This window comes from Chlorocebus sabaeus, chromosome 1, assembly GCF_047675955.1.
Source record: "Chlorocebus sabaeus isolate Y175 chromosome 1, mChlSab1.0.hap1, whole genome shotgun sequence".
Taxonomy (NCBI): Eukaryota; Metazoa; Chordata; class Mammalia; order Primates; family Cercopithecidae; genus Chlorocebus; species Chlorocebus sabaeus.
Genome location: NC_132904.1, coordinates 107,541,648 through 107,567,161, shown reverse-complemented (window position 1 = coordinate 107,567,161; position 25,514 = coordinate 107,541,648). Strand labels below are relative to the sequence as shown.

The 25,514-nt window shown below is 39.9% G+C and overlaps 1 protein-coding gene across 1 annotated transcript in view; it reads right to left on the bottom strand.

Moving 5' to 3' along the window:
• The window catches only part of POU2AF2 (POU class 2 homeobox associating factor 2), a 156,680-nt gene that overhangs the window by 49,782 nt on the left and 81,384 nt on the right, over nucleotides 1-25,514 (bottom strand). The window contains exon 5 of the mRNA XM_073020056.1: nucleotides 9,504-9,592. Coding sequence (XP_072876157.1) covers nucleotides 9,504-9,592 — 89 coding nt within the window. The remainder of the gene's footprint in view (nucleotides 1-9,503; nucleotides 9,593-25,514) is intronic.

Genomic DNA, 25,514 nt, shown 5'->3' with positions numbered 1-25,514 from the left:
ACCTTTGCCAATCTAAAAGTAATAAATGCTCTCAGTGTAGTTTTACTTTGCATTTCTCCTATTAGGAGTGAGATCAAACATCTTTTCATACATTTATCTCCTTTCCTGTGACCTGTCTACTTTTATATTGGGTTCACTGGTTTTTGTCTTATCAAATTCTAGAAGTATGTTATAAATTAAGGCACTGTAATAGGAGCTGCAAATAACTCCCCCTAGTTTGCCATTTCTCTTTTGATGTTGCTTATGTCTAATAGTTCTAGTTTTTTATTTTGTACAGAAGTTTTTATTTTTTACTTAGCTGAATATATCATCTTTTCTCCAGGGCTTTATGGGGTCGAAGTAAGTAAAGTCTTTTTCATGCCAGGTTTATAAAGGAATTCTTCTATGTTTTCCTTTAGTATTTTTATTGTTATTCTAAAACATATTTAACTCTTATAGCCAATTGGAACCCAAACAACAAAATTATATTTTGAACACTTTATCTTTCTTACACTGATTGAGATGTCGCTTATATCATAACCTGAATTCACACATATATTTCAGTGTATATCTTGACTTAGGCGTCTGTTCGATTAGTCTACTTATGGACCAAAATGACATTATTGAATCAGTGATATTTAATATTTTAATATCTGGTAGGGCTAGTCACTCCTCTTCATTATTCTATTATTTATTTATTTATTTATTTATTTATTTTTTATTATTATACTTTAAGTTCTAGGGTACATGTGCAGAATGTGCAGGTTTGTTACATATGTATACATGTGCCATGTTGGTGTGCTGCACCCATCAACTCATCATTTACATTAGATGTATCTCATAATGCTATCCTTCCCCCCTCCTCCCCCCACCCCACAACGGGCCCCAGTGTGCGATGTTCTCCTTCCTGTTTCCTAGCTATTTCCCTTCCCAGAGTTTTCCTAGCTATTCCAATAATTTATTTAATTATTCATATGAACTTTAGAATTAAGCTGTCTAGTCAAAAAAATAAAAAAAGAAAGGAAAAAGAAGGATAGAGAAAAGAAACAACGAGAAAACAACTCTTCTGGTATATTTATTAATTGGGTACGTGTTATATTTGCAAATTAGTGATTTTTGATATGCTCCAGTATTATTTTGTATATTTTCATGGTTTTAAAATTTTATGTATATGTTTTACTCATCTTATTAATTATAGTGATTTTATCTATTTTGTTTATATTAAAAATGGAGTCTTTTCTTCCATTATACTCTCACTCATTGTTTGTGTGTATGAAAGTGGTTGATTTCTGTATATGAGTTTGTCATTCCTTTATGGTACAGAGTATCTTGTTGTTTCTAGTGGTTTTATAGTAATTTATATTGTGTTTTCAAAATATATGTTATACCATCTGAGGTTATTATTGGTGATTATATAGCCATAGAAAATTATCCTTTTAATCTGGATTTTCAGATTCATTTGTGTAGAGTTGAACAAAGTAGCCTATTATGATTCTTTTAATTTCTTATTTATGTATTGGAGTGTCTTACTTATTTCTCTTCCCTCCCTCCCCCCCTCCTTCCCTCCCTCCCTCCCTCCCTCCCTCCCTCCCTTCTTTCCTTCCTTCCTTCCTTCCTTCCTTCCTTCCTTCCTTCCTTCCTTCCTTCCTTCCTTCCTTCCTTCTTTCTTTTTATTTTTTTAGATGGAATCTCACTCTGTCTCGCTTAGGCTGGAGTGCAGTGGTGTGATCTCAGCTCACTGCACCCTCTGCCTCCTGGGTTCAAGAGATTCTCTTATCTCAGCCTTCTGAGTAGCTGGGACTACAGGTGTACACCAGCACACCTGGCTAATTTTGTATTTTTACTAGAGATGGGGTTTCACCAAGTTGGCCAGGCTGGTCTCAAACTCCTGACCTCAGGTGATCCACTTGCCTCAGCCTCCCAAAGTGCTGCTATTATAGGCATGAGCCACCTCGCCTGGTCACTTATTTCTTTTTATGTATGTTGTGCTTTGTTTTTAAAACTAGGTTAGCTAATAGTTCATTTTTTTAAAATACAGTTTTTGTATTTATTAGTGTTATTTTCTAATTCATTAATCTGGGCTTTATTAATCCTTCACTTCTACTTTCTTTTGGTTTATTTTGTTGTTCCTTTCCTAACTTTCCATATTTGTTTCCTAACTTCCCTAAACCACTGTTTAATTTGTTCATTTTTATCCCTCTCAGCTTACCAAACTACCATCTTAAAAGTTGTAACTTACAAACTAGTTATCACATTCAATATTTTTTCCTCCCTCTCTTTGTTTCTGACATAGCTGAACCTCATTGAGAATTCTTTTTGCCTCCCAAGACACTGCACACTCCTGGTTTTTTAGCTTTTCAGATATGTTTTCTTTCTTCTTCTTTCCCTCCCTGAAGCTTCTTCCCCTACAATTAACCCATGTGAGTTTTCTAATGTTCCGCCAGCCCCTTGCTCTGTATTCTCTTTCTTGGTGCCCTCTTTCCTCTTCATGTCTCTTTCCCTACAGACTACTTTTAAATCCATATCTTATACAAGAAACAACTTTATCTTCTCAGCTTCAGATATACATTTTGAACTGCTTCTAGAAAGCTGTATTTGAGTCTGCTAGGAATTTAAACTTAATGTTTGGAACTGAACTCTTCACCCTTCCACCCTCACCCAACCTCAGATCATGCTCTGATTTCCATATCTCAGTTAGCAGCATCACCATTTTTTGAGTGTGTAAACCTTGAAAACTCTGAGTTATGCTTTATTTCCCCCTTTCATTTCCAGCATTCCACAGCTGTTGGTCTTGCCTTCACCATGGGTTTCTCTTCAGGCCCCTTCTCTGAACCTATGACCTGAATCCAGTCTGTGCTGTCTCCTCCTTGACTCATGGTGGTTTTCTGTTAGTTTTCCCTTGCTCAATGTCTCCATTTTAGTCCATCTCAATTAACTTAAAGCTCTGATCATTTCCTCCCCAACTAGAAATCTCAAATGACTGCCCCTGGCCCACCAGTGAAGAACTGGTTCCTCACCTGTCATCCAAGTCCTCCACAATGAGGCTCTAACTTCTCTCAAAGCTGTATTCTCCATATGCCTTACTCTGTTATCCTTATTTCTTCCTAACTTTTTTTTGGTAAAATTATTTATGTATTTATTAGATTTCCAACTTTTATTTTAAATTCAGGGGTTCATGTGCAGGATGTGCAGTTTCGTTAGACAGGTAAACGCATGCCATGGTGGTTTGCCGCACAGCTCATCCCATCACCTAGGTATCGAGTCCAGCATCTGTTAGCTATTCTTTCTGATGCTCTCCCTCCTCCCACTCCCTCCGACAGGCCCCAGTGTGTGTTGTTCCCACCACGTGCCCATGTGTTCTCATCATTCTGCTTCCACTTTTGAGTGAGAACATGTGGTGTGTGGTTTTCTGTTCCTGCTTTAGTTTGTTGAAGATAATGGCTTCCAGCTCCACCCATGTCCCTGCAAAGGACATGGTCTTGTTCCTTTTCATGGCTGCATAGTACTCCATGGTGTATATGTACCATATTTTCTTTTTTTGTGTGTGCAGTTTTTTGAATACCTTTATTGAGGTATAGTTGACATACAATTACTTGCACACTTAAAGTGTACAATTTGCTAAGTTTTGACATATACCCATGAAAGCATCAGTATAATAAAGATAACAACCATATCTGTGTGTAGTGGCTCGCGCCTGTAATCCAAGCAACTCAGGAGGCAGAGGAAGTAGCATTATTTAGTTTTGAGACCAGCCCAGGCAACAAGTGAGACCCCATTTCTATAAAAAATAAAAACCAATTAGCCAGGTGTGGTGGCATGTGCCTGTAGTCCCAGCTACTTGGGAGGCTGAGGCAGGAGGATTCCCTGAGCCTGGGAGTTTGAGGTGCAGTGAACCATGATTGCATCACTGCACACCAGACTGGGTGACAGAGTGAGATCCTGACTCAAAGAAAAAATGAAGGCCAGGCATGGTGGTTCACGCCTGCAATCGCAGCACCTTGGAAGGCCAAGGCGGGCAGACCACGAGGCCAAGAGATAGAAACCATCCTGGCCGACACGGTGAAACCAATGTACCACATTTTCTTTATCCAATTTATCATTGATGGGCATTTAGGAGCATTTCTATGTATATTTTAATCCTCAAACTTTGGTTCATACTGTTTTCTCCACTGGTAACATTTTCTTTTGTTCTTTACTAAAATTTTATTTATCCTTCAAATCTTACCTTATACACATGTCCTCTGTGAAGACTTTCCTGTTGTCCCTGAACTGAAGGTGATTCCTTCCTCATTTGATCCCTGCAGATCTTTCTATTGTACTTGTTTTTCTTCTTTGACCTATACTTATTCCTTTTCTTGCTTTGTGTTCCCATTAGATCATGAGTTCTGAGAAGGCTGAACTACCCATCTCCTGTAAAATGTGACCCAGAACCTTTTAAATAGTAAGTGCTCAAATATTTACTGAACATAGGAAAACTCTAAAAGGTGGTGAGGAAATAAAATGGAAGTCACTGAATGACTGTGCCCCAAAAAATAGCTTGATATTTATCTGAACTGTACATGAGAGATAAATAAACTTTATTTTGAAGACACTGTAATTCAGGGCCTCTGTTACAGCAGTTTAGCCTTTTAAGCAAATACAATGGGAAACACGACTATGTTAAGTGTGTTATCACACAAATACACCACTAACATAGACAGAGGAAGGCTCGTTCATTCATTGATCTCTGGGGATGATCAGTTCTGTATGATAAATAAATAAAGACTCAAGGGAGATCCCTTTAGCTTACATATGTTTAGGGAGCTCTTCAATGGTCTGAGCCTTTGCAGTAAGGAGAAACAGCAGTCTGGCAGCTGTGGCAGGAATCTGAGATAAAGTGGAGAGGCTCCTGACGTGACTCTGACCAGCAAAACCATCTGATGCTAGTGAGACTGAGCCCTGAGCTCAGCTTAGAACAACAGGCGAAGTCACACTTTCAAGGATAGAGCCAACATTAAAAAGTGAAAATAAAGGTGAGTCAAAATAGAAAAGAGAGAACAGGGGCAGGGAAGCCTGAAACTTTAGGGACCTGAGTTACAGAGGCTAAAGGAAAGGTGAAGGAGTGAGTTGCAATGTCAGTCCTGTTATGCCCGAAGGGCAAGTTCTTGATGATCAAATAGAAGAAATACCATCCTCTGCCTTGGTCTGAATACTGAGGGGTTGCAGGGGCTGGGGTGCCTGGAGAGCAGATGTAACAAAGCCCAGGGCAGAGAGAAACATCTAGAGTATCATTCTTACAAAACATAACAGAATATCGATGCCTGCAGGGTCAAGGGTTCCATCACACCTTGCACGCTGCTAACCTAAACAGACTTGGGACCAAATCTGTACAGAGGGACCATCATTCAACCTGGCATAAATTGACGCTAAATTTGGCCACTTCCTGAATCTGATTTTGTCTGTTTTCGACCTCTCCTGTCTGATCCTTTGAATGTTTGAAATTTCCCCATCTCCCCAGGTTCCTAGAGGTGGGGTGAGAGAGCCAATCAGCTGCCTAGTTTCCTGAGGATGGACCCTGGCACAAACCCTTCTTATCAACCAGCCTGAATTGACGTCACCAGTTGACAGCCTCATCTGCACCTGACACCAATGTATGAACATTGCTCAGAGTTCTAGAAGCTGGATTTAAACCTTTTCCCTCAGACTGAATCTCCCATCTGCCCTTCTTTCCCATAACTCTCCTTATTCACATGCCTAATCTAGGCTACAGTTCTTTTGGGAGTCTTGAAATCCATTGACCTGACCTACCAACCTCTCTCGCATAAAAGTGCTTGACCCCGGCGGGTGCTGTGGCTCATGCCTGTAATCCCAGCACTTTGAAAGGCCGAGGTGGGCGGATCACCTGAGGTCGGGAGTTTGAGACCCCTGGCCAACAAGGCGAAAACCCGTGTCTACTAAAAATACGAACATTGGTCGGGTGTGGTGGCACGCGCCTATAGTCCCAGCTACTCGGGAAGCTGAGGCAGGAGAATTGCTTGAACCCGGGAGACTTGCTTGAACCCGGGAGGTTGCACTGAGCCGAGATCGGGCCATTGCACTCTAGCCTGGGCAACAGGAGCGAAACTCCGTCTCAAAACAGCAACAAAAAAACCCCCAAAAAACCCCCAACAACAACATAGTAGTTCTTGACCAGGCTGGCATAAAAAGGACATCTTTTAATGATGCGTAGCCGTAGGCTAGAGGGGAATACAGAAAGGAGGCTTTGAGCATGAGTAGTTTTTGCTTTCGATTCCCTTTTCCTGCCTTGGGCGATCACGATTTCCCTCGCCGCCTTTCACCAGGGACATTCATTTGGGAGTATTTTCAGTTTAAGCCACTAGGTGGTGCCTCAACCCTATCCGCAGCTCACCAAAAGGGCTTGCTCCGACAGCTGGGCAGGAGGGAGGATTTTTTTTTTGGAAACTGCAGTGACCTGGAAGAAATGTACTCTTTTCTTCCTGAAAATCGCGGACATCAACCTGAATGCTCCTTCCGTGACTGGTTGCAGAGAAGGAATCCGTTTCCCGACCTTCCCTGCCTATCCCTTCAACTCTTTCCCCCACCCTTTGCTGTGGATCACTACATAGCATGTACTAATTGGCACATAGAAGAGGTGCCTCCTTCTCTGAGTGGTCTGGGCATGCCCACCTCTCTAGTTTACCACAGGTGGGAGAGCCATGTGGTTAAGGGCACAGGCTCTGGATCTACAGGGCCAGGTTTGAATCCCGATTCCACTTACAAATGTCGTAAACATGGGCGAGTCACATAGTTTCTGTATGCCTCAGTTTCCTCATCTGGGAAATGTAGAGAAGGACATTGGCCTGTCTCAGGATTGTTCCATTGTCGTGATGTAGCTGTTATTTATTAGCACTAGATTTATTTGATCCAGTGAGACACTAGATCAAACCAAGCAAACTTTGGTCCTTGGTAGGCTCCATTTGCCATCTTGCTGGCCCTCATGACAAAATATGAGTCCACATCTTTTCTAGTCTTTTCTCTAAGAAGAATCCTTGGTATGCCTCCTCCTTCCAGGACTGGGAGAATGCTACTTCTACTTCCGACCACAAAGCTGACACAAGATTGTTAACCTGCTCTCCTGGTCTTGAACTTCTTTCCGTGGGAGGCAGAACATCTACAGTGTGACTACAGCCTTCCAACTCAAAGTTGGCTGCTCCGCCCCCTCCATCCCACCCGCAATCAGTCTGCTCTCGGCACTCCCTCCCCTTGTAACCACTGTGCATCAAACTTGGCATTTTTGTTCTGGTTTATATTTCTGGGTACTCTGGTATAAAACTTTTGAAATCAGTTTGGTTTAAAAGCATTTATTCAGTGGTTCTTATGGCCGGGTACTGTGCCAATATGCTTTGTATCTTCTGGGCATCATCACTGGAGTGTGTGTCTTTCCTCCCTGCAGTCTAGGAGTGGGAACGGGCTCTCCTCTCTATCTCCACATTGCAAACAGTAGGGACTGCAAAGTCATTGGTTGACTGGCCAACTACTGGACGCACGGAACTGTGAAGGGAGAACAGAGTCGGTCGCCTGGATACAGTAGTCCTCTATTCTTTATTAAGTTTAAAATGAAATTCCCATCTTCTTAGGGGCTCACTCTGAAAATCACTGAGGGCATAACCTCTACTGTTATTGATAACAACTCTTGGCTTCTCCGACTTCTCTGAATTGTTTGTGCTTTATGTCCTTCCAATTTGTCCTCCAGTTAGTGGTTTCTTGACCGACTGTTGGGGGTAAGTGAGGACTGGATAATGGGGAAAATAAAATCTTCCATGAGCTCAGGATTTTTGAGATGATTCACCTCAGGTGTCAGGGTCTTGAAGCCTTGGGATCTGTTCCCTGCCCCTTAACAGCTGTTTGGTTTCCTCAACTGGAGAACTAGCCCTTCCTTCCTGATCAGCTCACACAGGAGATGAACCTTTTGGTTAGGAGAGGATTTCTGTGCCTACACACAAAGGATACACATAGTCTCACTCATGCCTGACAAACAGATTTGTGCCTTGGATTCTGTGGTGAAAATATTTTGTCTTCTTTTTTTCTTTTATTAAAGCTTGCACATTTTTTGTTGAAGACTGCAGAAGGATGTTGAGTGGTCCTTCTCCTGATATCTCCAAATGGGCACTAGGGCCATAGCTGGAAAGAAGAGGTGTGAACTATCTTCCATTGTAAGGAGACCCACCAAGCCCTGGAGGTCCCTGGAAGCCACCCCCACCCAGACTGGTTGGGAGGTAATGAGTAGCTCCTTCTACCATCAGCCACTTGTGTCCCTCCCGCAAGTCTACGTAAGAAAACTAGGAAGGGAGTGCTATGGTTTGAATCTATGTGTTCCCCCAAAATTCATTATGATGGAGCCTAAGGCCCAATGTGATAGTATCAAGAGGTGGGGCCTCTCAGAGGCGATTAAGCCATGAGGGCTCCACTCTCACAGATGAGATTACTGCCCTTGTGAAAGGGTTCAAGGGAACTAACTCGGCCCTTTTTGCCTTTCTGCCTTATGCCATATGAGGACACACTGCCCCTTCTGCCATGTGAAGATGCAGTAAGAAGTCCCTCACCAGACACCAAATGCTGGTGCCTTGATTTTGGACTTCCCAGCCTGCAGAACTGTAAGCAATACATTTCTTCGTAAATTACCTAGTCTAAGTTTGTTATAGCAGCAGGAATAAACTAAGATGGGGGTGTGCGAAGAAGGAGAAGTGGGGAAGAAAGCCATGAGTGTGAGGCATTTATGTTGAGAAATTATTTCTTCTCTTCCCCCTGGGTGAGGTGAAAGCTATATCCCCACTCTCTCACCCCCAGCAAGCCCGGTGAGGCGAGCCTCCAAGAAAATTACTTGTAGCAATTGGAGGTGCCTTGGAAGGGGAGACTGACATCTTGGTCCCCAGTTGGATGACTTGCTGATCTGCTCTGGGCCCCACTAAGCAGGAGAAAGAGAACTGAGAGATGGCAGGGCAGGGTGGGGGTGTGACCAAGGCAAGTATGAACATGTCACCCATGGGCCTAGAGGTCATAGGGGAAGGTAGCTTGAGCCACTTCTGGCTGGGCGCAGTGGCTCATATCTGTAATCCCAGCACTTTGGGAGGCCAAGGTGGGCGGATCACGAAGTCAGGAGTTCGAGACTAGCCTGACCAGCATGGTGAAACCCCATCTCTACTAAAAATACAAAAAATTAGCCGGGCATGGTGGTGTGCACCTATAGTCCCAGCTATTCAGGAGGATGAGGCAGGAGAATTGCTTGAGCCTGGCAGGCGGAGGTTGCAGTGAGCCAAGGTCATGCCACTGCACTCCAGCCTAGGCAACAGAGTGAGACTCTGTCTCAAAGGAAAAAAAAAAGCTTCCAGATGAGAAGGGGACTCTGGCAATGAGTTGCCATGGTGCTGTCACAAGTACCCCTAGAAGTGGAAGCTAAGGGGAGCAGAGAGGTAGGACCAGAACCAAGTCTCCTGGGTCAGGGAAGTGTGCTATGCTGGGGCCTGGGAGCCCTGAGGAGCCCTCACATGGGCTCCTCGGAAGAGCAGGGATTTGAACACCAACCACATTGAGGGTGTTTAGAGCTAGTCCATGCTGCCCTGAGAAGCACAGTAACCTATGGGGAGAGGAACCACAGCAGTCAGTTATAAGAGACACCTCCTTCCAGCCCTCTGCCTCCTTCCTACTGACCAACTGAAGAAACCAGGCATTGAAGAGTGGGTAGAGGAAGCACCTCCGAGCCTTCATGACCGAGTCTTAGCTTAAACAAACTGTACTCATAGGAGGAGACGACATGATATGTAAATCAAGTTTGAGATTAAAGTTTTAATTGGAGTAGTTTTTTCCCCCAAATGATCAAAACAAAAATGAATTTATAATCACATATAATAAAAGGTCAGTAGGTAGAGCAGTTCTTGAATTGGTCAATTAATTTATTCAATAATGTCATTGGGAATAAGGTCCTTTCCAATTCTGTTGGCTGATTCTTACTCTGGCTACCTCATGGTCCCCAGGTGGCTACCACAGTTCCAGCTGTCATATACAAACAACAACCTCCAAGTCACAACAAACCACTCCAAACTTAGTAGAGTAAAACAAACACCATCTTACTTTGCTCACAGATTCTGTGCTTCACAAATTGGGACAAGCCCCGGTGTGGGGGTGGGTAGCCTACCTCTGCTTCACAATATCTGAAGCCTTGATTTCTCTTCCACACTGCTTTTTAAAAATGTAATTATTTATTTTTAATGAACAAGTAATAATTCTACATATTCATGAAGTACATATTGATGTTTCAATACATATAATATGATCAGATCAAGGTAGTCAGCATGTTAATCTTAAACATTTATTATTTATTTGTGTTGGGAATATTCAATTTCCTCCTTCTAGCTCTTTGAAACTATATTATTAACTATAGTTATCCTACAGTGGTGTAGAAAACTAGAACTGATTTCTCCTATCTAGCTGTAATTTTGTATCCTTTAAAAAAATCTCTCCTATCTCTTCCTTCCTCCTACCCTTCCCAGTCTCTAGTATCCTCTGTTCTACTTTTTACTTCTAGGAGATAAACTTTTTTCTGCTTTCACATCAGTGAGAACATGAGGTGTTTAACTTTCCGCTTCTGGCTTACTTCACTTAACATAATGTCCTCTAATTCCATCCATGTTGCCACAAATGACAGGATTTCATTGTCTTCTAATGCTGAATAGCATTCTATGATGTACATATATCACATTTTCTTTGTCCACACATCTGTTATTGGACACCAAGCTTGGTTCCATATCTCGGCTACTGTGAATAGGGCTGCAATAACCATAGGGGTGCAGATGTCTTTCCAATATAATGATTTCTTTTCCTTTGGATAAATTCCCAGCAGTGCGATTGTGAGACCATATGGTAGTTCTATTTGTAGTTAGGAACCTCCGTCCTGTTCTCCATAGAGGCTGTACTAGTTTGCATTCCCACCAACAGTGTATAAGAATTCCCTCTTCTCTGCATCCTCATCAGCATTTGTTAGTTTTTGTCTTTTTGATAATAGCGATAACTGTGGTTTTGCTCTGCATTTCCCAGATGATTAGTGATGTTGAACATTTTTTTCATGTATTTTTTAGCTATTTGTATGTCTTCTTTTGAGAAATGTCTCTTCAGATCCATTTATTAGTTGGATTTTTTTTTTTCTATGAAGGTATTTCAGTTCTTCATAGATTCTGGAGATTAATCCCCTTTTGGATAAGTAGTTTGCAAATATTTTCTCCCATTCTGAAGGTGGTCTTTTCACTGTGTTGATTATTTCCTTTGCTGCGTAGAGCTTTTTAGTTTGATATAATCCCATTTGTTTACTTTTGCTTTTGTTATCTGTGCTTTCGAGGTCTTATTCATAAAATCTTTTCTCAGAAGAAAGTCCTGAAGCGTTTCTGCTATGTTTTCTTCTAGTAACTTTATTGTTTCAGGTCTTACATTTAAGTCTTTGATCCATTTGGAGTTGATTTTTGTAAAGGGTGACATGTGGGGAGTCTAGTTTCATTCTTTTGGATATGGATATCCAGTTTTCCCAGCAATTTATTGAAAAGACTGTCTTCTCCCCAATGAGTGTTCCTGGCACCTCTGTAAAAAATCAGTTGGCTTCAGATATGTGGATTACTTTCTGAGTTCTCTGTTCTGTTCCATCAGTTTATATGCCTGTTTTTATGTCAGCACCATGCCATTTTGGTTACTACAACTTTGTAGTGTATTTTGATGTCTGAAAGTGTGATAACTCTAGCTTTGTTCTTTTTGCTCAGGATGGATTTGGCTATTTGGGGTTTTTATGATTCCATATAAATGTTAGCATTTTATTTCTATTTCTGTGAAAAACATCATTGGTATTTTTATTGGGATTGCATTGAGTTTGTAGATGGCTTTGGGTAGTATTGTCATTTTACAATATTAATTCTTCTGTCCCATAGGTACAGGATGTCTTTTTATTTGTTTGTACCCTCTTCAGTTTCTTTCAGCAGTGTTTTGTAGTTTTCCTTGTAAAGGTCTTTTACCTCTTTGGTTAACTTTATTCCTAGGTATTATTTTGTAGCTATTGTAAATGGGATTGCCTTCTTGATTTCTTTTTCAGCTAGTTAATTTGTTCATGTACAGAAATGCTACTAACTTTTGTGTATCAATTTTGTATTCAGCAACTTCACTGAATTCGTTTTCAGTTCTAAGAGTTCTTTAGTCAAATATTTACGTTTTTCTGTCTATAAAATTATGTCATCTGCAAACAAGGGCAATTTGACTTCCTCCTATCTAATTTGGGTGCTCTTTATTTCTTTCTCTTGCCTAACTGTTCTGAATAGAACTTCCAGTCCTACGTTGAATGAGTGGTGAGAGTGGTCATCCTTGTCTTGTTCTAGTTTTTAGAGAACAGGCTTTCAGCGTTTCCCCTTTCAGTAAGATGTTAGCTGTGGTGGACTGAGTTTTAAAAATAGAAAATAAAGGATAAAGCTTTGAAATCTGCCTAGGATGCAATTAAGGATGCAAAGGGCAGATTTGATTGAGCTTCAGTGAAGGAGTAATTAAATTAGAGAAAAATGAAATTGCTTTGTGTTCATACACCATTGAATTGAGACAGAGCAATATACTGGTTACAAGCCTTTGGAACATGATTTGTTCCAAAAGGGACACTTACATCCTTAAAAGAAAAGTTTATTTTACTTTAATATGATATAAAAGTAATTATCAGTTGTAATTACTTTTATACGATAAACTTTTCTTTTAAGGATGTAAGTGTCCCTTTGAACATGTTCAAATTGTGCAATTTTTTTGTCTTCAAACCATTCTGCCATCAAAGTACACAACATGGGAGGTGAACAAGGAGAGTAAAGGCAAAAGTAATTATCAGTTATAATTATAATTATGTTTTATCAGCTTTATATTTATATTTATAATTATAACTGAAAATTACTTTTATCAGTAAGAAATTGTAAAAGTTTCTGGATGAAAACATAGATTTTTCCTAATACCTTAATCAGGTGCTATCTTAATCAGAAGCAAATAATAAAAATCCTGGTGTTAGGTCTTCATAGATTATTATGCACTTTGAGATGAGAGTTAGAGATGAAGATGTAGGATTATTGGTCTATACTTCCATTGATTGCCTTCTTCGAGTAAACTCAAAGTCCACCAAGAATCCAGAAAATCATGTCTATTGAAAACTTCTCAGACCAGACATAGGAAATGGAACATCTATGAAGCTATTCTAGAATTTATTTCCATCTTAACTGATTTGGTTCAAATATTCAACCTAGAGGAGCTCCAATTCATTCTTTTGTATCGAATGAATTCCTATAGAGCTTTTAGTACCTTTTCCTCTCTCAGTCAGGAAAAATGTAGCTAGCTGTTGTGGATTACCACCTTGTGGATGGCACCAGGCATGGCTTCCCTTGCCTGACGATTACTTTCTTGCCTGGTCACTGGCCACCAACTGTGGTCTTAACTCTGCCTAAGATTCCCTTTTCTACTGTCCCTGACCATGGTCTCAACATAGTTTCACATGAAATTCTCTTGTTTGGCCATGATCCTGGCTCTGTTTATTATTCCCTGTGTCTAGCTTGGTTAAACATGTTCAAATTGTGCCACTTTTTGTTTTCAAACCATTTTGCCTTTAAAGAACACAACATGGGAGGTGAAAAAGGAGAGCAGTTTTTGCAAAGAGGAGACGACACTGATTGGAAAGCATTTATGGTGCAGCTATAGCTCAAAGTATTCACCTGTGAGTTTTGCAAGTTCAGCATATCTTTCTTTCTCTGCTTTCATGGATGCCCTAGGGGCTGTCTTCCCCTCTCCAAACTATACAGAAGCAGAAACATACTTATGAGCCACTGGCCTAACAGGAGAAAAGAAAACTCTGATGCATGCCTGTATTTAGCTAGAGTTTTCCATCCCCAAAGGCAGGTAAGCCTGGAGCTAGTGAATAGGGAGGAGGAAGAGGAGGTGGAGGAACAATGCAGATGGGAGTGTTTGAAATGAGGAGGGAAAAAAACTTAGCCTCGGTGAGGACTTGGGATGGAGCAAGTGGTTGGTCCTTAGTAACCACCAATTCATCCATTGTCCATGCACAGCCTGTTGTCTTACAGTGCTTGATCCCTGTAAGACCCTACATAGAAGTTGAGAAACTTGGGACACTTGTGTAAGGGAGGAGCTATGAAAGGAAAACTGCATCACTGTCCACGGAAGAACAGTTCAGAACCACTCAGAAACAAAAGATTTTTCTTTAAACCAGGGAAGCCATGGGCATACTCCCATTGTTACATACTTAGTGAACAGAGCTGATTTTCTAGCTTGTGGGTGAAAATGATGCATTTCACCTGAATTTTAAACTCTGTGGCTGCCAATTTTAGAGGGATTAATCTTCCAATTGATATTATTTTTACAGATTCAGATAAATTACAAGGTAAAAAATAATATTCGACCTGGATGATGTATTATGATATATATTTGGGTGTTCAGTTTGCTCTGAATGTAAGATTTGGCATTCCATTGATTTAATATTCAGGGTTGGCTAGTCTGAATCTGTGGCTGATGATAAACCAAGCCAGCTTTGCAGGTGGTTACTAGTGACTTAGCTGGAAACCCAGCCGTCCAAGTTCTGGCTCCAAAGTATGTGTTTCTAACCTCAGATTCATGCTTGATTGCTTTTGTAGAATTAAGTATACAGAGATACATCATCAAAACGACTATCAGGATTTCTTGAGTCAATTTGAGGAGAGAATTATGTTTCTATATCTGTGTGTTTTTGTGTGTGTATGTGTGTATGCACTGCAAAAATGTAGAAGATGTGATTATAACACTAGAGGACGTTATAATCTAGTTAGAGAGGTAACATATAATGTTATAGGTTTATCTTTAGCATTGTCTAATGACTAAGCTATCTCACAAGTATTTCTTGGTCCCTGCATATGTGCTTATATACATACATAACAGGACATTAACTCAGGAAAGAATGAGATCATGTCTTTTGTGGGAAAATGAATGGAGCTGGAGTCCCTCATCCTCAGCAAACTAATGCAGGGAGAGAAAACCAAATACCACATGCACTCACTTATGAGTGGGAGCTATATGATGAGAACTTATGAATACAAAAAAGGGAACAACTTGAGGAGTCTACTTGAGAGTAGAGGGCGGAAGGAGGGAGAGGAGAAGAAAAGATAACTATTGGGTACTGTTTTTAATACCTGGGTGATGAAATAATGTGTACAACAAACCCCATGACATGAGTTTACCTATGTAACAAACCTTCACCTGTACTCCTGAACCTAAAGTAACAGTTAAAAAGCAATAACAATAAAAAAAGCCCAGAGCACTAAAGTTGAGGTTTCAACTGAGGTAATAGATATGGTTTGCCAAAATGAGATGTGGGAAAACAAAAATACAAGATTTTCGAAAGCAATGGTTATGAAGAGTTCCATGGCTGGGCGTGGCAGCTCATGCCTGTAATCCCAGCACTTTGGGAGACAAAGGTGAGAGCCTGGGAGTTCAAGACCAGCCTGGTCAACATGGCAAAACCCCGTCTCTAGAAAAAGTACAAAAATTTGCTGGGTGTGGTGGCAGGCATCTATAGTCCCATCTACTTGGGAGGCTGAGGTGGGAAGTTTGCTTGAGCCCGGGAGGAAGAGGTTGCAGTGAGCCAAGATAGTGCCACTGCACTCCAGCCTGGGTGACAGAACATGACCCTGTCCCCCCCCCCCCCCCAAAAAAAAAAGAAAAAGAAAAAAGAAAAAAAAGAGTGGTTCCACGATTCTTGGATCACCTAAATCAGATCAAGTGCAAAGTGTGAGGATTACATTTTGCACACAGGATTTCACTAGAGAAAACTGAGCTTTGACCCTACAGTGAGAGAGAGAGAGAGAGAGAGAGAGAGTGTGTGTGTGTGTGTGTGTGTGTGTGTGTGTGAGAATGCACCTGCTTCGTCCCTGCCAGCCTAATTGGAGGAGAGGGGAGGGGGAGGAGAGGGGCTTCAGGTGATTAAAAGTGCACACTGTGTGCTCCTTGCAGGTAGAGAACACCTCAGATATCTAAGGCAGCTGTGGCAGGAAAGAGAGAGTAGAGAATCTAGTATTGTGTGTTTCTCTGAACCTTTCAACTGTTGGCGCTGATGGGGTAGAGTTGTTTATATCCTGCCTTAGGGAACAGCCTGGCAGGACATAAACTGCCAAGAGCCAGGGCTGAGGGGATATGGAGAAAAATACTTACTTCTTGGGACCTTGGTCGGAGCCACACAAGTAACCTCCAAAGAACCCATGGAAACACCTTAGGCTTTAAGCATGTTGGACCCAGAGAGTCTGATGCCAACTTGCAGTAGTTCCCAGTTGCCAGCCAAGCGGGAACTTCCAGTACTTTTGGCAACCTTTCTGCTTCAGTCTTCCTGGCCCAAAGCTGGTAATCAGTAGGGAGGAGATCAGTAGAGAAAGGGAGAAAGCACTCATTAGATCCCTTTCCCTGATGTCATTGCAGCCCTTAGTAAAGATGGGGAAAGAAGCAAGTTCCTTTTTGAGGCAGTGGAGTGTAGTGGGTGAGAACAGATTCAGCAATCAGACTCGTTCAAATCCCAGCTCTGGCAGCTGTGAGGAGGTAATTATTTTCTCTATGATTTGGTTTCCTCCCCTATAAAGTGGGAGTAGTAATCCTCCCCTATAAAGTGGGAGTATGCACATCATTAGGTTTGTGTTTTTCTAGGTAAAATTTATTTTTTATAAGTTTTAGATTTACAGAAAAATTAAGAAGACAGCACAGAGAATTCCTACATATGCCACACCAGTTTCCTTAACACTTGACAATAATTTGGTACATTTGTTACAATTAATGAGCCCTTATTGATAGATTATTATTAACTAAAGTTTGCACTTAATTCAAATTTCATTTTTATTTATAAAAGGTTCATTTCCAGTTCTAGGATCCTACACAAGATACCATATTACCTTTAGCTCTCATGCCCCCTTAGTCTCTTCTTAGCTGTGGTAGCTTTTTAGACTTTCCTTGTTTTTGATAACCTTAACGGTCTTGAGAAATACTGGTTGGATATCTTGTAGAATATCTCTTAATGGGGATTTTTCTGATGTTTTTCTCATGATGAGACTGGGGTCATAGTTTTTTTTGGGAGAAAGACCACAGAGGTAAAGTGCCATTATTGTCACATCATACCAAGGGTATTTAAAATCAAGGGCGATTTATCTTTGCTAATGTTAAACTTGATACTTAGCTAAGGTATTATTCAGATTTCTCCACTGTGAAGCTACTCTTTCCCCCCCCTTTCCATACTGTACTCTTTGGAAGGAAGTCACTATGTCCAGCCCACCTTTAAGGAAGGGGGAGAGTTATGCTCTGGCTCCTTAAGGAGCTGGATTCTGGGTTCTATCACTTAGCAATGTGCGTGTAGATACTCCACATGAATTATTTGGAATCCTACCTAGAGATTTGCCTCTTCTCTGCCACTTACTTATTTATTCACTCATTTATATCCGTATAGATTCATGGATATTTATTTAATACTTTGGATTATAATCCAATACTACTTTATTTTGTTACTCAGATTGTTCCAGCTTTGGCCACTCAGGGTTCTTTTAGTGACTCCCATGTCTCTTAGCTGTCCTCATCACATGTGCCTGTGTGAGGTGTGGGGGTGTGCGTGTGTGGGCACGCATGCGTGTGTTTGAGCACTTCCTTGCTTTTAGTCATTACAAAATGCTCCAGGCTCATCCTGTATGTTTCCTGCCCCAGTCCTAGAACCAGTTCGTTCTCCAAGGATCCTTTTATTGAAGGATAATATTAGAACCCAAGATATGAGTGTTAGGTGTGTTTATTGCAACTGGGGTATCATTGCATCTAAGCCCTTTTAACTGGGAGAGCAAGCAAAGATATTGTGTATTGTGTGTGTGTATGTGTTTCTATATGAAACCATTTGTATCCATATTAAGCCAAACATGAGTTTATACTGGTGTTTCCAATCTAATCCATTACCACGTGGATCACTTTAGCCTCTTCCTGTTGCTTATCAGTGAACTCCCATGCCAACTGTGAGAAATCTGGCTCCTATCATCTGTCATCCATTTACATAATTGTTCATTTTCAGTGCACATATATAGTGGCTTCCACATTGTTAACCTGTACCCCTATGGGAAGCACTTTATCAACTAGAGTGCAGTGCTTACGTACAGCTCATTTTGCCTTTACTCTTACAGACTCCACTCATTTCCAAAATAGGTGAGCACTGTTTTTTCTTCCCTTGTTCAATTCGATAAGATTGTTTCATACATATTGTTAGATTGTTTTATTACATTTTGCATTTCATCTTGGGATTCCCTTCATCTCCTGAATTAGGTTTTGTTTTTTTCTTTACATTTGCCTATGTCAAGTTCTACTCTTTGAGCTGTAAAGTTATATGGACTAAAAAAACCCCATATATTTACAATTACAGTATCAGAATAGTTTCATTGTCCTAAAACACCTTTGTGCTTCGCTTGTTCAACTCTCCAAAAATTCTTCAAACTCTTTGCAACTACTGATATTTTTATTATTGCTATATTATTTTTGCTTTTCCCAGAATGTCACATAATTAGAATCACAGTAGTTCACCTCTTCAGACTGGCTTATCTCACTTAGCAATGTGCATTTAAGATTCAACCCATGTCTTTTTGTGTCTTGATAGCTCAATTCTTTTATAAAATTTTTACTTAATTTTTAATTGCTGGGGATACATAGAAGGTATATATATTTATGGGGTACATGAGATGTTTTGATACATGCATGCAATATGAAATGAGCACATTATGAAGAATGGGGTATCCATCCCCTCAAGCATTTATCCATTGAGTTGCAAACAATCCAATTAAACTCTTTAGGGTATTTAAAAATGTACAGTTAAGTTATTATTGGCTATAGTTGCCCTGTTGTGCTATCAAATAATAGATCTTATTCATTCTATTTTTTTTGTACCCATTAACCATCCCCATCTTCCCTGCCACAACCTCCATTATCCTTCCCAGCCTCTGGTAACCATCTTTCTGTTCTCTATGTCTATGAGTTCAATTGTTTTGATTTTTAAATTTCACAAACAAGTAAGAACATACAATGTTTGTCTTTACGTGCCTGGCTTATTTCACTTAACATAATGATCTCCAGTTCCTTCCAGGTTGTTACAGATGACAGAATCTCATTCTTTTCTTATGGCTGAATAGCACTCCATTGTGTATATGTTCCATGTTTTTTATCCATTCATCTGTTGATGGACACTTAAGTTGGTTCCAAATCTTAGCTATTGTAAACAGTGCTGCAATAAATATAGAAGTGCAGATATCTCTTTGACATACTGATTTCCTTTCTTTTGGATGTATACAAGCAGTGAGATTGCTGGATCACATGGCAGCTCAATTTTTAGTTTTTTGAGGAAATCCCAAGTTGTTTTCCATGGTGGTTGTGCTAATTCACATTCCCACCAAGAGAGTACAAGGGTTCTGTTTTGTTCACATCCTCACAAGCATTTGTTATTGCCTGTCTTTGGGATATAAGACATTTTAATAGGGTGAGATGATATCTCACTGTAGCTTTGATTTGCATTTCTCTGATGGTAAATGATGTTGAACATCCTTTCATATGCCTGTTTGCCATTGGTATGTCTTCATTTGAGAAGTATTTATTCAAATCTTTTGCCTGTCTTTTGATAGGATTATTAGATTTTTTTCCTACAGAGTTGTTTGAGCTCCTTATATACTCTGATTATTAATCTTTTGTCAGATGGGTAATTTGCAAATATTTTCTCACATTCTGTGAGTTCTCTCTTCATTTTGTTGATTGCATCCTTTGCTGTGCAGAAGCTTTTTAACTTGATGTAATTCCATTTGTCCACATTTGCTTTGGTTGACTGTCTTTTTGGGGTATTGCTCAAGAAAGTTTTGCCCAGACCATAATGTCCTGGAGATTTTTCCCCAATGTTTTCTTGTAGTAGTTTCATGTTTTGAAGTCTTAGATCTAAGTCTTTGATCTATTTTAATTTGATTTTTGTGAGAGATAGGGGTCTAGTTTCATTCTTCTTCATTCGGATGCTAGTTTTCCCAGCACCATTTATTGAAGAGACTGTCTTTTCCCCATCATATGTTCTTGGTACCTCTGTTGAAAATGAGTTCACTGTAGATGTGTGGATTTTTTTTTTGGGTTCTCTATTCTGTTCCATTGGTCCACGTGTCTGTTTTATGGTAGTACTGTGCTGTTTTGTTTACTATAGCTCTGTGGTGTAATTTGAATTCAGGTAATGTGATTCTTCCAGTTTGGTTCTTTTTGCTTAGGACAGCTTTGGCTATTCTGGGTCTTTTGTGGTTCCACATAAATTTTAGGATTTTTTTTTTCTATTTCTGTGAAGAATGTCATTGGTATTTTGATAGGGATTGCATTGAATCTGTAGATTGCTTTGCTAGGAGACTTTTTATTATGACTTTGATCTCATTACTTGTTATTAGTCTGTTCAGGTTTTGGATTTCCTTTAGGTTCAATCTTGATAGCTTGTATGTATCTACAAATTTGTCTATTTCTTCTAGCCTTTCTGATTTATTGGCATATAGTTGGTCATAGTAGCCACTAATAATCCTTTGAATATCTGAGGTATATCTTGTAATGTCTCCTTTTCCATTTCTGATTTTATTTATTTGGATCTTCTCTTTTTTTTCTTAGTTTAGCTTGGCTAAATATTTATAAATTTTGTTTAACTTTTCAAAAAAACAATTTTTTGTTTCATTGATATTTTGTATTGTTTTTTCTTTCATTTCGATTTCATTTATTTCTGCTCTGTCATTATTATTCTTTTTCTTCTAATTTGGGTTTGGTTTGCTCTTGCTTTTCTAGTTTTTTAAGATGCATTGTTAAATTGTTTATTTGAAGATTTTCCCCTTTTTTGATGTAGGCACTTAGAGCCATCAACTTCCCTCTTAGTACTTTGCTGTGCCTCATAGACTTAGCTATATTGTGTTTCCATTACTATTTGTCTCAATAAATTTTTAATTTTCTTATTAATTTATTCATTAACCTACTAGTCATTCAGGAGCATACTGTTTAATATCCAGGTATTTGTATAGTTTCCAAAATTCTTCTTGTTTTTAAATTCTAGTTTTATTTCATTGCGGTCAGAGAAGATGCTTGATATTATTTCAATTTTTTTGAATACTTTAATACTTGTTTTGTGACCTAATGTATGGTCTATCCTTGAGAATGATCCATATGCTTAGGAAAAGACTATGTATTCTGCAGCTCTTGGATGAAATGTTCTGCAAATACCTATTAGATTCATTAGGTTTATAGAGCAGATTAAGTCTGATGTTTCTTTGTTGATTTTCTGTCTGGAAGATCTGTCTAATGGTGAAGGTGGGATGTTGAAATCTCTAGCTATTATTGTATTGGGGCCTATCTCTCTCTAGCTCTAATAATATTTCCTTTATATATCTGGATGGCCCAGTGCTGGGTGCACATATTGCACAATTAAAATTGTTAGATCCTCTTGCTGAATTGATCCCTTTATTATTATATAGTGACCGTCTTTGTCTCTTCTTACAGTTTTTGTCTTGATATCTATTTTGTCTGATATGACTCTTGTTCTTTTTTGGTTTTCATTGGCATGGAATATCTTTTCTTATCCCTTTATTTTCAGTCTGTGTGTCTTTATGAGGAATCGTGTTTCTTGTAGGCAATAGGTCAATGGGTCTTGTTTTTTCATTCATTCATTCAGCCTGTCTATCTCTTTTGATTGGAGAGTTTAGTCCATTTACATTCAATGTTACTATTGATAAGTAAGAACTTCCTCCTGCCATCTTCTGGTTGTTTGGTGATCTTCTCTTTCTTCTTTCTTTTATTGCTGTCTTTCTCTAGTAAAGATTATTTTCTCTTTTGCAATGATTTAGTTTATTTTTACTTTTTGTGTATCCATTTTATGTTTTAAGTTTACCATGAGGCTTGCAAATACTGTCTTATAACCCATTGTTTTAACCTGATAACAAATTAACACTATTTGCATAAACAAACAAGCAAAAAGAAAAGTAATAAAAAACTCAACGTAGTCTCCCTGCTTTTCACTTTTTGTTGTTTCTATTTATATCTTATTGTACTGACTATGTTTTGAAAAGTTGTTTAGCTATTATTTTCGACTGGTTCATCATTTAGCCTTTCTACTTAAGATAACAGTAGTTTACATACCACAGTTACAGTGTTATAATATTCTGTGTTTCTCTGTGTACTTACTGTTAACAGTGAGTTTTGCACCTTCAGGTGATTATTTATTGCCCATTAATGTCTTTTTCTTTCTGACTTAAGTACTCCCTTTAACATTTCTTGTAGGATGGGTCTGGTATTGATGAAATGACCCTGTTTTTGTCTGGGAAAGTCTTCATTTCTCATTCATGTTTGAAGGATATTTTCACTGAATATACCATTTTAGGGTAAAAGGTTTTTTTCCTTCAGCACTTTACATATATCATGCCACTCTCTTCTGGCCTGTGACGTTTGCATTAAAAAGTCTGCTGCTTGACATATTGGAGCTCCCTTGTGTGTTATTTGTTTCTTTTCTCTTGCTGTTTTAGGATCATTTCTTTATCCTTGACCTTTGAGGGTTTAATTATTAAATGCCTTGAGGTAGTCTTCTTTGGGTTAAATCTTGGTGTTCTATAACCTTCTTGTACTTGGACATTAATATCTTTCTCTAGGGAAATTTCCTGATATTATCCCCTTGAATTAACTTTTTTTTTTTTTTTTTTTTTTTTTTTTTTTTTTTTTTTTTTAGACGGAGTCTTGCTCCGCCACCCAGGCTGGAGTGCAATGGTGCGATCTCAGCTCACTGCAATCTCTGCCTCCCAGGTTCAAGCAATTCTCTTACCTCAGCCTCCCGATTAGCTGGGATTACAGGCATGTGCCACCATGCCCAGCTAATTTTCTGTATTTTTAGTAGGCAGGGGGTTTCACCGTGTTAGCCAGGATGGTCTTGATCTCCTGACCTCATGATCCGCTATCCTCGGCCCCCCAAGGTGCTGAGGTTACAGGCATCAGCCACCGCACCTGGCCTGAATTAACTTTCTACCCCTATCTCTTTCTCCACCTTCTCTTTAAGGTCGATACCCTTAGATTTGCCCTTTTGAGGCTATTTTCTATATCCTGTAGGTGTGCTTTGTTGTTTTGTATTCTTTTTTATTTCATCTTCTCTGACTATATTTTCAAATAGCCTGTCTTCACGCTCACTCATTCTTTCTTCTGCTTGATTTATTCTGCTATTAAGGGAATCTGATGCATTCTTCAGTATGCCAGTTTCAGCTCCAGAATTTCTGCTTGAATCTTTTAGATTGTTTCAGTATCTTTGTACATTTATCTGATAAAATTCTGAATTACTTCTCTGTGTTATATTGAATTTCTTTGAGTTTCCTCAACACTGCTATTTTGAATTCTCTGTCTGAAAGGCCACATGTCTCTGATTCTCCAGGATTTGTCCCTGGTGCCTTATTTAGTTCATTTGGTGAGGTCATCTTTTCCTGGATGGTGTTGATGCTAGTAGATGTTCTTTGGTGTCTGGGCATTGAAGAGTTAGGTATTTATTGTAGTCTTCACTGTCTGGGCTTATTTGTAGCTGCCCTTCTCAGGAAGGCTTTCCAGATATTTGAAAGAACTTGAGTGTTGCGATCTAAGCTGTTTCTGCTTTAGGAGACACCCCAAGCCCAGTAATACTGTGGTTCTTGCAAAGTCGTAGAGGTACCACCTTGATGGTTTTGGACAAGATCCAGGAGAATTCTGTAGATTACCAGGCAGATACTCTTGTTTTCTCCCCTTACTTTCTGCTAAACATAGAGTCTCTCTGTTCTGAGCCACCTAAAGCTGGGGGTAGAGTGACACAAGCACCACTGTGGCCATCACCACCATTACTGTGCTGGGTCCTGAAGCCAGCACAGTGCTGGGTCTTGCCCAAGGACTGCTATAACCACTCCCTGGCTACTGCCTATGTTTGCTCAAGGCCCTGGGGCTCTACCATCAGCAGGTGGCAAAGCCAATCAGGTCTGTGTCCTTCCCTTCAGAGTGGCAAAGTCCCCCAGGCCCCAGGTGGGTCCAGAAGTGCCATCTGGGGGTAAGGGACTAGAGTCAAGAACCTTAGAAGTCTACCTGTTGTTCCATTGTATTGTGGATGAGCTGGACTCAAACCACAAGAAGCAGTCCTTCCCCCTCTTCCCTTCCCTTTCCAAAAACAGAAGAGCCTAACCCCATAGCCATTGCCACCCCTGGCCACAGGAGTACTGCCAGACTACCACGGATGTTTTCTTAAGGCTCAAGTTCTCTTGAGTTAACTTGTAGTGAATGCTGCCTGACCTGGGGCTTACCATTCAGGGCAGTGGACTCCCATCTGGCCCAGGCAGGTCCTGAAATGCCATCCAAGAGTCAAATCCTGAAGTTGCAGACCCTAAGAGCCCACTTGGTACTCTACCCTGTGTGATGGTGTTGGTATCTGAAGCCAGCAAGTCTCAGAGGCTCACCAAGGACCTTGATGTTGTACCCGGCTATCACGGCTGGCTATTCAGGGTTCAACAGCTGTTTTGTTAACAGGTGATGAACGCTGGCAGGTCTGAGTTTTTTCCTTCAAGTCTGTGGGTTCCTTTCTGGCCCAGGGTGTAGTCTAGGAGCTAGGGCCTGAAAGGGGGGCCTCACTTGGCTGTTGCCCTATCCTGCTGTGGCTGAGCTGATATTCAAGATGCAAGACAAAGTTCTCCCCACTCTTCCTTCTCCTCTCCTCAAGCTACAGACAGAGCTCTATAAAATGAAACCATGAGCTCTATAGCCTGGGTTAGGGGAGGGGTGATGCATCATAAAACATAACAGTTAAATCATAGGGGTTAGTTCTATTTTCTTGTATCAAATTTAGAAAAGAATTATATTTCCTTTTCTTAATATTGTAGTGATACAACCCAGATAAAATGTAAGTGGTTCCAAATAATGTTTATGTCTTATTTTAAAAATAGTATAAACTGTAGGTTGCCTTAATGATGTTACAGTCTGTTAATTACCAGTCATTTCTCAGTGTTTGTAAAATTTCCTACAAACTATGTGTCTAACACGACATCCGTTATGCTTTGTGTTGTATAACACAGCTATTACTTAAGGAGTTTTCTATCTCTTATCTAATTTTATGTCTCAGATAAAATTATGATGTGCACCCTGTGATGCACTTTTGTTGCAGTTAGAGGATGTCATCATTGGAATTCTTGTGAGGTACTTGTGTAGACTCCACTGTTGCCTATAGCTTGTTTTGTCCTGTGGGAAAAATGTCAGGCATTAAGAATTTACCAACAACATTGAAATAGCTCACGAATAAGCATTCGCCTGATAGACTGTTGATTTTTCATATCTTTTCCGTTCAGAAAAAGAAAGATATTGTTGGAATTTGTCTTGTTGTGGAAGTAAACCTGTTTAGGTGAGGTGACTAGTTAGCCTAGATCGGGACAGCTAACTTTTTCTATAAGCATTTTAGCCTTCATGGGCCATACAATCTTTGTCTC